General features: G+C 37.8%; 1 protein-coding gene across 6 annotated transcripts in view; it reads right to left on the bottom strand.

Annotated features, from left to right (window-relative positions):
- Positions 1–12,872, bottom strand: part of CDKAL1 (CDK5 regulatory subunit associated protein 1 like 1) — a 450,261-nt gene that overhangs the window by 179,133 nt on the left and 258,256 nt on the right. For all 6 annotated transcript variants that reach the window (XM_054814405.1, XM_054814404.1, XM_054814406.1 and 3 more), the window contains one exon: positions 3,707–3,873. In XM_054814405.1, the coding sequence (XP_054670380.1) occupies positions 3,707–3,873 (167 nt within the window). The remainder of the gene's footprint in view (positions 1–3,706; positions 3,874–12,872) is intronic.

The following is a 12,872-nucleotide window of genomic DNA, read 5'->3' as shown; positions in this document are numbered from 1 at the left end:
ACAGCTTAAACAGATCTCTGGTCATAATGCCACCCACTGTACACTTTCTAAGCAGACAATATCTCAGAGTATGTTTATGAAATAATTCTTTTGAGGGAAAAATAAGAACCTGCAATCACTTTTTGGCACTTGCAAATAAATTTCAATCTATAAGCAGTTTATCAAAAAGTGGGCTAACTATTTTTTAATGAAAGAGAAAGCTATTCCACCTATATACAGAAAACACATATAATATGAAAAAGTCGTATTAGTTTAGTCAGTGGATATATTTTCTTGAGAACCATGAAGACACTAACTAATATGTAACTGAAGTACCTCATGTCTAGCTACATCCTAAAGATCCACCCGAGGAACACAAACAATATAAGCTGGGCATATTTCAAAGGACTGAGGTGTGGGGCAAGGGGAGAAAAACCTGACAATGAAGATGCCTCCCCTCTGGGATGACTCCACAGGCTGCTGTAACAGTATGTGCAACTTAGGCTTCAATTGTATATAGAGTGATACATTTTTAAATTTTTAGTCCTTCACTCAGTCATATTATCCATAGATGGAACTTTTTTCCCATTCATTGAGGACATTAGCACCGTCATTGCAGTCCGAGCAATTCTTTGCTTCCACTGCAGCTGGGTCATCTACAACTCACGGTATTAATCTGCATGTCCCTGTTCTTTTTATTTCCAATCTCCTCCCATTCTGATGACTGAAAGATACAGAATCTCCAGCAAAGAGTAAAAGAAACCTATGAATTCCAAGCACACAATCCAGCCAGTGACCTGACACTTTGAATGATCAGACATCAAAATACATGGCTATTTGAAGAAAACAAACATTTGTGAAATGTTTTAAAAACTCATACTTCAGTACAAAACCATTTCTAATGATAGAGCAATTAATGCAATACTAGACATCATTTTAGTATTTAAAAAAGATGTCTTTGGAAACTGGCATTTTTAAAAAAATTAACTTAGAACTGAGCGTCATTGGAGAAAGCAAATGCAGTTATAGAAACTTTGTTATTAGCTTTGGAGGTTACAAGAATAAGACAGACATAAAACTGGCCAAACCTTTTACCTGCAGATAAGCTCCAATAAAAATGGCAAAAACTGTATATGAATCAAAATCATTGCTTTTAGGTTAATTCTCTAGGGAAGCTCTGTCCAGATCTTAAAATTAATTTATGCTTTTACGTGACTGCTGTTGCTCTATGCCACTTATCAGACATGTGTTCATTACTAAAGTGAAATAAACCCTTGCCTAGCAGTTGCATATGTACAGATGTATGCAATTGCTGAAAAATTCTGATTTTTAAAAAAAGACACAATTGTAACAACATTTCTTCTTCATTGGATATAAAAAATGACACGATTAGTACATTTTCCCATAGAAATTTTTTTCGCAGAAAGCCAAACATCATCCTAATTAGCAATCTGACTTCTAACAAAATAAATTAATAAAATGCAGCACCTTTTAAAACAATTAATGAAAGATGTTTGCAACCAATAACACAGCTTCATACCTTTCTGACGAGATAGCAGAACTACATCTGGATTTTATCCTAATCAACTGACATGAAGGTTAATCAATTTCTCATTTCATTTATTTTGTTTTTTAAACAAATCATAGTTTTACCCTTTCCTCAACTGGAAAGTTAAAAGCACATTCCTCATAAAAAGTTTATTTTGTCTGGTGAAAATGTATACAGGAGACTGCCAACATTCCCTAGTGATCTTTCAGATATAAGTCTGTTAAGCTTGGAAGAGGGGACCTAGGCAAAAACACAGAAGGTAAAAATTTTTTTACAAATTTAGTTTGACAAAGCATCAAAATTCTTTCACCAAATCACAAGCTCAGAAATTCTTGGACATACATGAAACACAGAAGTGTGATTAACTAATCCTTAAAAAAAAAAAAAAAACATATAAACTGAAAATTTTATGAAACACTGAAGAGGACAAGCAACAGCAGACATTGCTCTTGTACAAAAAGGCTGGTACACACATAAAGCATGTTGTGCACAGCAACATTCAAGATATACGTTTTCACTAGGCTTTTACAAATTCCTCTTGCTCTGTCATCACACTTAAAGATCCATTTTTAAAGAGATTATTTTTCCTGAATATGAGTCAGGTCGAAGAGAGTCCTACCTACAGCACTTTCAAGAAAAATTAGAAGCAGGAAAATTAGAGATCATAAATCAAAACCATTCACAGATTTGTGACATGCTCACACTCACTAAGATGGCTACCGACTGAATGAAAGTAATATACTTTCCACCTTGCTCAGGTTATGTCAAATTAAGACTACTGCAGTGATCCTTGGCTCGGCAGAGCAGTTTCTTATTTCCAGCAACTGACTAATTTTTTATTTAAAAAAAAAAAAAAAAAAAAAAGAGCTTCTGAGAGAACTCATAAGATGAGCAGCAGTGACAAAAGCAGCAGTCTATGCCAAAACACTTTTAATAATGTGAGTTAAAACGAAAGCAAAGACACTAACTGTGAAAATTGCTAAAACTTGATTTGCTTTTGTACAAGATGCTGGGAAATGTTAAAATAAAAAAAAAAAAAAAAGAGAGAAACTTGTGACAGAGTTTGAGACAGAATGCAAAGCTCTAAGAAACACAACTAAACCAATTCCTAAAGATTTCTATTCACTGTGTTAAGACTCTTAGTGAAGCGTATGTTAAACCAAGAATAAAATAACAGCCTGGGAAATTTCTTGCCGTTTTCTGCAGCTTGTATTCTTTAGCTGGGGAAGTGAAAAACTGTTTATTCCTGTCAAGATGAGCCTCCTCTACCTCATGTGCTTTGATAGGGAAGGGTGCAGTTACGACACTTTAGTGAGAAAATACCATCCCTGACATCTTAAAAAAAACAACTTAAGTGCAACTATTAATTCTATAATATATTTGGGAAAGCAGCATGGACACCAGCTGTTTATCTGGATATTACTGACGCACATGGTTACAAAATTTACCTTAAGGTATATCCTTCCCTGCTTTTTCCTCCTTTTTAAAGTTAGGTTCTTTCTATAAACAGTTCCTATGAATGTCAATAAATTAATTTGGTGACAGAATCCAACCAAACCAACCAATTTTTGAGACAAAATTCTCACTTCCAGCTCATATACATATGATATTCTTTCAAATTCACATTGTTGTACACTTTGTTGCTTCTAATCTCATTGAACCACTTTGTTGCAAATTTTTTTAACACAGATATACACTTAGGAAATTTCCTTTTGTTACCATGGAAGTTCTACACACTCTCAGAATAACATTTGACATACGATGATGAATACCTTGTTGAGTGAGACCAGCATATAGTGTTTCTGAAAGTATTTTTCTGAAGTGCAGCAGGAAGACAAATTCAAATCCATAGTCCACTGCCAGCTAATGACATTTCCTTTAGTTCTTGAAAACACTAGACATACACACAAATGCAACATTGCTATAATAAAGCTCCACAGGTCAGAGCCCTCAGTAATATTACCATTCCAAAATGATCTGAATATCTTATTATCTCAATAACTTGCTGTGTCAGACAAATGGCTTAACACTATTAGTCTAATTCTATAAAATTTACTTGAAGTCCGTAATTTTTTCAAGCTATCGCTTAAAAAGAAATACACTATACACATGGTTCCACGCTGACTCACTCAATGAATGTCTATGCCGGCATATAAATGATTCTCCTTTCTTCCTTACCTCCAGATGCTCTAATATATAGGGAGGGTTTGTCATGCCAAGCCTCAGCATAGCTCCCTCAGGAATAGCTTCAACCAGCTTCCACAGAAGCGTAGGGAGGTCTGTGCCAATATCTCTGCCATAAGCCCCTGTGTCTTCACTGGTCAGCCATATCTCACAAACACCCTCTGTGAATAAAAGAAAGAGATAATTAACAAATCTGTTTTAGAGCTGTTTATTTTATCATACAGCTGCTCACTCTTTTTAATGCAGTATTTCACAAGGCTATTATGCAGCCAGACTGGGTATTCAATTGCAAGGGGGTGGGAAGGAGGAGGAAGGCTTATCCCATGGGTAGCAGTGGGTTATTAAGTTCATTTTATGAGCACAAGAGCGCTACAACAATGCTGTAACTTATCATTGCTGTGGGGTGATTAACATTCGCAGCCAATGACTAATTCTGTGCTGCCTCTACAGCAAGTCAGTCAAGTCCAGTCATTAAACACCACAAGCGACATTACCCAAGCAAAGGCTTTGCATTAATGGCTGTTACGAGTAGTTAACTTATTAACTGGTAAGCTTCCAATAAGCAAAAATAGCTCTAAAGCACCGTGACTAGCATTCCTCCTGGAATAACTATTAAAAACTTGTATTCTTTAAATTATACAATTAGCAATGCAATATTAAGGTTGTATTGAAAAGGCTAGTGACCACTGCATGACTGAGTGATAGTGTTGGAGAAGCTGTTTCCTGGCAGTTAATACTTTATTTTCCATCAATCAGGACCTTAGGAAGTAGTATATTTGATTTATATTATAAAGAGTAGTGACCTTGAACACTGATATTTGGTAATAATATCCTCCTGCTCAAAGAGGGGAAAGATTGCACCACCCATTTATAACAGTTGAAAGCAATGAGGTTTTATGCAGCCACTTCTATTGGTCTGCCCAGCTTCCATCCTTTTTGCAATGCAATCCATCTCCCCCTCCTCACCACCCCAAAGCAAGAAATAAGCCATCAAAAACAAGGCGGCTCGGAGGAAGACTCCTGTGATTCCCAGTGAGATAAGATACCATTAACTCAGGGAAGAGCTAAGTTTCTAATACTGATCATCAACCAGTAAAGAAAACATCCAAACACTAGAAGGCGCATAATTCATCAAAACACTCTTTGGACCGGTGCAGAATGTATCAGAAAATGTAAATGTTTTTATTACAGATATATACTTAAGATGAGGAAAACAAACATGTACACAGACTTTAATCATATAAGAAGTATCAAAACTAGAAAACTGGAAATTTTACAAAAATGTAAACTGAAGACTGCCACTCAAACTCACACTAATGAATAAATGAATGAATGAATGAATAAATAAATAAAGGCAGACAGCAAGCTATGCTGAGCAAAGTTAATCCTGTTTGTTCAGAAAGGTTTTTAAGGTCATTTATTATTTAGAACTAAGAACACTTAAAAATTAAAGGTAAACCAAGAAACTCATCACTTAAGTTTTGCTTCAAGAATAACTTCATGAGAGAGATGTATAATTCTGTTCTTGTAAAAAGCCTGTTGGAAAGTATTCCTGAAGTGCTGCTCTTTGGTTATCCAGCTTGCAGTCACAATTTTGTAGTCAAACTAAGCTCCCCCATCCCTGATCAGGTACGCAGAATTTGCTAGCAGTACACAATCACACCTTGGATTCCACTGGAGTTGCTAAAGTTTTCGGAATTCATCTCACCACAGGCAGTACCACACTACGAAACATACCCTAGGGTTTGCCACCTGCCCTACGTTTTCCTGAGACATGGAAAAAAAAAAGTCAATTATAGATCAGTTACATTTTAAAATAAGAGAAACATAAAGGATCTAAATGATGACTAATGTCCTGTTGGGGTTTTTTATATCAGTCTCCAACAGCCATTAGAACACTGCTCTGGTTCTACTGAAGCAGACTAATTCTTATTTTTAGGCTTTCAATTTACATGGTTGCACAGGTTTTAGGGGTTTGGTTGTTTTTTTTTTTTCCCCTCATGAAAATGGCTGATGGAATACTACCTCACAGTTACCAAATGAACATTTAGGAAAAAAAAATAAACCAGTGGCTAGGAATGGAAATAACATTCCAGTGGAAAACAACAGCGAGCTTTTAAAGCTGCATAGGTGGGGACCATTAGCCCCCTGGTGGGCTGAAACTTCAAATTAAATCACATGAAGAGGAAGCAGCTGTAATAGTAAATCAGCAACAACAGGAATAACTGTCTCATCCGCTCTCCGATCAGGGTGTTGAACAACACGCAATGGGAATAATTCATGCCAAGAGCGCCAAGGATGTAGTCTTAATATGGGGGGGACGGACACCTGTATTTTAGGAGAAAGTTCACGTCCCAGTTTCAGGCAGACAAAACGGATCTTCAAATACTGCCAGCTGCTCTGAGAGCTAAATATTTACAAGTAGGGCAAATCAACTTTGCACACAACTGTGCACGATAGAGGTTTGGTGCCAACTGCTAGGCTGTTTATTTTAGCCCTTTGCATCAGGAGTTTAGGAGTCTGAACTTACACCAGGTAAGAGGAGAAAACAACAGATCTCTTAAACAGCATTAATAAGTGAACCAACGCTTCCTATTCTTACTCAAATCCCTTTTGCTCCAAACTTCCAGCCCTATGTAGGAACCTAATTAAATTCACTATCTAATCACACACAGGGTAGTTGGTTGTTTGTTTGTTAGGGTGGTGGGGTTTTTTTTTTTTGTTTGTTTTGTTTTTTTTCCAGTGAACCTCACTAGATCATTCACCATTCTGTTACTGGGTAATTTTGGTGCTAATAAAAGCAAGCTGATTTTGTAAATAAGAAAATTGATCCAAACTGCAGAGTTTGGATGTACAAACTCAGAGCATTTGTTATAGTATTAAGGCCAATTATCATTATATTCAAGTAATTACAAGTCTGCCTTTGGTCACAGCTCGTAGTTTATTTCTCACTCTGCCATCACCACCCAGCAGAAACGAGTAATTTCAACAGCTGGCTTCTGATCTCTGCTCTGCTGTAATTGGAGATGACTGAGAATGAAAAATGTTGGAAAAAGGTTCCAAGTGAATGAAGGAGGTTCTGAGCCTATTCCTTAGCCAACAATTCAATATAAAGAATACTCATTGCAGATTATCTGACATGGGGTTTAACTTCATTTTTGTGGGGTAGTCTAAACAATCCTTGTCATAAAGACAACAAGAAATCCCCAGTTGTCACTGTTACAAGATATGTGCATTTCTGGTTTAAAGACCACTTGAAATGATTCACTTCTTTAATAAACAATTTCTAGTAATTTTTTTTCCACTTTATCCTCATGCCACTATTGTAAACACTTTTCAGCAGTAGCAAACATCTTTTAAAGGAAATCTACTCCATCTGAAAAATGAATTTACTTGAATCTACAAAAACATCTGAAGATGTTAAAATATCAGACATTAATCCCACTGAAATTCTCCTATTTGTTAACCTGCTGTACCTTTGTACAAATGAAATCCAATCACAAAATCCCCTTATTTTTTTTCTTGTCCTTCCCTTCTTGTTCTTCTCTTTCTTGTGAGATTTTTCTAATGCAAACAGGACTGGCTTCTCCAGCAGTACAGTTCTCTGCAGGCTGCCTCGGTGGGAGACCCCTGATGCTGACCTTCTCAGTAGCCCACATATGCTTATCAATAACTGCCTGAGCTCCTTGCTATTCCTTCTCCAACAGCAAATTCTTACAAGAGCCCGCAGTGCTGCGCAGACCATAGAAATACCTCTCCCACTGCAGAACAGAAATCTGAAAGACCATCTGCCAAGGGGAGGTCTGACTTAAACGTTTGTCAAAAACTGCCTGCAGACTTGAGGATAATCAATCTGATCCTGCCATTCCTGATCACACCCTTAGAATTAAAAAAAAAAAAAAAAAAAGTCACAGCCAAAGACTGAAAAGCATGGAAAAATCAAATTCACTTTAAATGTTCTCATTGTTCAGAATGAGCTCACCCTATACAAATTTATCTTCTCTTCAATTATTTGAGTTCCCCCTTATTTATTCAGCATGGATTTAACAGGCACTATTTACATACTTGATGCAGTGCTTGTGCTAATTACTTTGCTGAATCAGTTCCTTAACTGAGAAACTGTGAAGACATCTGTGTACATACCATATCACTGTAACAACCTGAATATAATGCAAGTTTAAACAGAAACTGAGATTTGGAGGAATCAAATTCCTCCTGTACTTCTGAAGTACCCTGCAAGCATTGATTCATCATCAAGTGTCCAGGCCTCCTCTTACCCAGCCAGCTCAACCACATGGATCACCACCGAAAGACCCCATTGCAGGGACTTTCTGAAAGAGTAAATCAAACTGGGAGCAACTCACTGGTGCCAATGGAGATTTGGAAGGATTAGTTTCCAGTCCACCAAGAAATCCCTATGTGACCTGTATGCACACAGGGCTTCTAGAGGGGAGAGAGAGAGAATGGAGTTACACACAATCCTGTACGAACATCCCTATCCCAGACTCAAAAAGTAACTCACACCTAACTGTCACAATTAGAAACTGCAGGATATCTGGCAAGCAGATGATGAAAAAAGTAGACTGAAGAAAAAAGACAGATCTAGGTACAGAGCTGGTGAAAGAGGCAAACTGTCAGGCTATGATCTAAGGGATCAATATTTTTTTCTGTACTTTGGAAAGTGCAGGTCAGCTTATGATTCAGCAATGTATCATTCAGACAAATGCAGTATTACAGCTCTGCTCACGACATACCACGTACAAACTGGTCCCATTGCAGTCTCATTTTTACTTTGAGGGACAAAGCTTTAGGTAAGTGTCTCATAGCCTGACTTTCTAGAGTTTCTTTATTATGCTCAAACATATAAACATATTTCCTCTTTTCAAAAGTTTGGTTTTTTTTTTTTATCCTTCTGGACAGTCTTAAGGAAGTGAAAGATGACTGTCCATGCCTGTTTTCTTAACGCTTGCCACGAATAGCAGAACAAGATATGAATGGCATGATGAAAGTTGGCTGACCTACTGGAATGCAACGCTTGGAGAAATTACTACATCCCCAAAACTCCTGTTAAAAGGGAAAGCCTAGCAAAAGGATGATTGGCTTAACCAACCCTTCACAACACAGGAGGAAGCAATGGCTGGTTGAGTGGCCAGTAAAGTCTGTTCAGCATTAGTGCGCTTCAAAATGAGGACCAGAAAAATATTTCTCTGAATTTTCACTAATAGAGTCATAGTCAATAGTTTTAAAATATTTCTTTAATAGCATAAATTGCTTTGAAGGGTTGGTTACTATCACATAAAGACCTGTTACACACAGTGACTCAATTTAAAAGCCTGAACAAATTCCATTTTATGCGGTCATCAGGAAAGCCAAAAGGTAAAGACAAATCTGTACATACAGTAAAAATTTCTGTTCATGGGATCACAGTATAGCCTAGGCTGCAAGGGACCTCTGGAGGTCATCTAATCCAACTCCTACTCAAATCAGGTCCAGTTAGATGTGATTGTTCAGGCCCTTGTGCAGTTGTTTTGAATATTTTCAAGGACAGAAATACCACAGCCACTTTGAGTGATCTGTTCCAATATTTGACCACCCTCAGGGTAAAATATTTTTTCTTGCACCTAATTGCAATTATTTCCTGTGTTCCAACTTGTCCTGTTACTTCTCATCCTATCTCTGCAAGACCTGTCTGACCACAAGACAGTCCAGCTCTGCCTTCTCTATACCCTCCCCTTAGGCAGTTGTAGACATCAATAAGATTTCCTCCTAGCTTTCTCTTCAAAAGCTCGACAAATCTATTTCTTGTATGCCATGTGCTCCGTCCTCCTAATCATTTCAGCGCCCCTCTGCTGAGGTGCTCCAGTACATCAGTAAGCCTCATCCTGGGGTGCCCAAAATTGGACAGAGCACTCTGAGGTCTCATAATTGCCAAGCTCAAGGCACTAGGCACTCCTCTGGGCTGGCGGCTGCACTCTTGCTAATAGGGTCTGGGATGCAGCTGATAATTACAAAGGGGTTTCACTGCTGACTTGTGTCCATCAGCTCGCCCAGAGGAAATCCAAAGTCCATCAAGCTGCTTTCCAGTCGGTCAGATCTCCACATCCATGCTGCAGCACAGTGTTATTTTGTCCTGGATTGAGGACATTTTACTTGTCTTTGCTGAACTTCATAAAGTTACTGTCAGTCCATTTTTCCAGATGGTTGAGGTCCCTTGCTGTTGCCTATCCTCCGGCCAGTCAACTATTCCCCCAATTTGGTATCATCTCTGAAATTGCTCAAAATGCACTCTATCTCACTGTCCACGCTGTTAATAAAGACATGAAATACTGGCCCCAGTATCAACCCCTGGGCAACACCATTAGTAACTGCCAGCTAGACTTTATACCATAGATGACCACCCTGTGAGCCTGGCAGTCCAGCCAATTCTTTCAGCCACCTTACCATCCATTTATCCAGTTCATCTCTCACCAATTTAAGAATATTGTGGGAGACTATGCTGAAGACCTAGCTAAATTCAAGGTTAAAAAAACCCAAAACCAAAGCCAACAAAACCCCCCGAAACAAAACAGAAAACCCCAAAACAAAAAAAACCTTCTCACCCCAAACCCTGAAAAACAAAAAAACCTGCAAACAACCCCCTCCTCCCTAACCTCCCCAAACCAATCCACCCCAAAACACCAAAACTCCATGGCTTTCCTCTCCTCCAAAAGCCAGACATCCTGTCAGACAAGCCACTCAGGTCACATGATTTGCCATTGGTAAATCTATGCCAGCTGTTCCCAAACACCCTCTTGTCCTTCACGTGCCTAGAAGTGGCTTCCAGGAGGGTTTGCCCTGTAAAGAGTGAGATTCAGCTGCCCTGTAGTTCCCCAGATCCCCTCTCCTGCTCTCTCTGAAAAGCAGGGTGACATTTCCCTTTTTCCAGTCATCAAGAATCTCCCCAGATTGTCAAGCCCTTTGAATGATTAGAGAGAACAGCCTCATAATGACATCAGCCGGCACTCTTAGCACACTTGGATGCCTCTCATTGCAGGATTATTTCTATTACTTCTGGTCTGCAGTTACAAAAACTACAGCTATGTTTTGCAAGTGCTTAGTTCAGTACAAGTCTTTACAGCAGTTGTGGTTTCTACTACCCACAGGATGACACATATATTAGAGTACTTAGGAAATGAACACACTAACTTCTATGGTCTACATATTTTTGAGAAAAGATGTGTTTGGAAACTAATATGAAGTGACATACAGACCAAGTTACACTGACTCAGATTATTCCACCTATGTAGGATAACGTAGTATTTTAAAAGTAAAACAACAATATTACTTTGGACAATTCTGTTTAGCAGTGTTGTCTACTACACTTAGTAACAAAATTCAATACATTTTGTCTTTCTCCTTGCCCAGATGCTTAATTTAAGTAAATGTTTGCATACACAAATGATTAAAATTCTCATGTATTTACATACATTAGCATATATTCATGGTATGAAATGCTCAAACTATATGAAGCCATAACACGAACTTGACCTAAAGGATCGTTCACCACACAGGTGACGTAGCTACTTAGAACCAATTCCAGATTCTGCAAACTAATTGAAAAACGTTTGGGTTATATTTGCAAATTCTGAAACAGAAAAATTAATTGTGCCTTGGACCCCCTTACTGTTCTGCCAACTGCTTTTTCAAATGTATGAAACAACCCTTGAATTTTGGTTAGATTAAGTTATCTTTCCAAAAAGTAAAACATGCTGTCTCACTATATAAGTAAGCTTTAATCAGAGCTTAAAGGAACTTCGATGCAAAAGAGCTCAAGAAACAGCTTAGGAAGCTCAATGTAAAAAGAGTTCAAGAAACAGCCTGATTCTATTTGAATGAAAATGTGTTAATACATTTTAATGGTTTTTTAAAAATTTATGTTTCATATATTTTTCCCCTCAAAGTGCATTCATATTTCTTGTGTTATTTTATGTAACTTACAAAGTCAAATCAGAGCTGGACCACAGTAAAAAAAATAATAAGTAGTAGGACTGCTTAATAAGAACTTTTCTTAATTACTTTTAAGTTACAATAACAAAACATTCTGATTTTGCACGAAATTAAAAACCAAAACCTCCCCCTCAACCAGAAGACACATGCACACACTTCTACTACCACCTTTCACATTCATTTTTAGTGTTACTTTGGAGATTTTGCCAAAACAACCACACACTGAAATAAAGAGTTCTGGCTCAGCTACCTATCTACTCTTTAGTAACCTGAAGCTAACTTTAACGTAAGGATACTCTACCATCCGCTTTATATTTAGATGTGAAGTCTGATAGAAAAATCTAATATCCATGTGACTAACAGTGGCTTTCCATTTTATCTTCTGTAGTTATGAAAGTGGAAGCTACAAATGGATTTATTCAAGGTTTTCCTTTTCAAAAAGTCATGTACCTGAAAGATGAAACTGTTTAGAACAAGTCTGCTGAGTTTCCTTATTTATCTAAATTCATTGCATAAGTCTCAAAACCAGACCTGCTTCTGCAGCCAATGCTTCACCATCAAGGCATTTACAAAGGAAGTTTACTACCTGTGACTATTGTAACGTTCAGCAGTTTTACAATTTATGTCAAATATTGTGTCTTTTGCTTGCTTCTGTGACTATATTGATAAGCAAATTATTTTGATATGAGGAGTATTTTGGAATGAGAAATAAGAAAGCTTGTGACAGTAGTAAAAGTTTAGTTAAAATTATTCCTTCTTTCTATGGTATTAACACACGCACAAGTTAGAAATAGGAGTTCCCAATGAAAAGCGTGCAGCAGATAGGACCGACTGATCATTAAATACCAAAGACAGCATAAGAGGCTTCTCTCTCCCACAAAGCAAACCCTTGTCCTTGCTTATAAAAGAGGTCATTCTACCCCTATAGGGACCTCTGATCCTAATAGCTTACTGCTAGAGCATAAACTAGCAGCCCTGTCTTGCATGTTTTGTAGCTACAGTGTGCTAGCAAAGGGGAGAGGAAGGGGGGAAGGAAAGGGAACAATATAATAGGTCACTTGCTGCTGCAAACAGCATGATAGCTAAACTTATTATGAGTCCGGTTTCATTCTGCCAGAATAAGAGAGACTCAAAAGGGCATCAAGACAGGCCACAGAAGTTCGCTCAGTGCATT

The sequence above is a fragment of the Grus americana genome, chromosome 2, assembly GCF_028858705.1.
Source record: "Grus americana isolate bGruAme1 chromosome 2, bGruAme1.mat, whole genome shotgun sequence".
NCBI classification, from domain to species: Eukaryota; Metazoa; Chordata; class Aves; order Gruiformes; family Gruidae; genus Grus; species Grus americana.
This window is presented reverse-complemented; position numbering and strand designations above follow the sequence as displayed.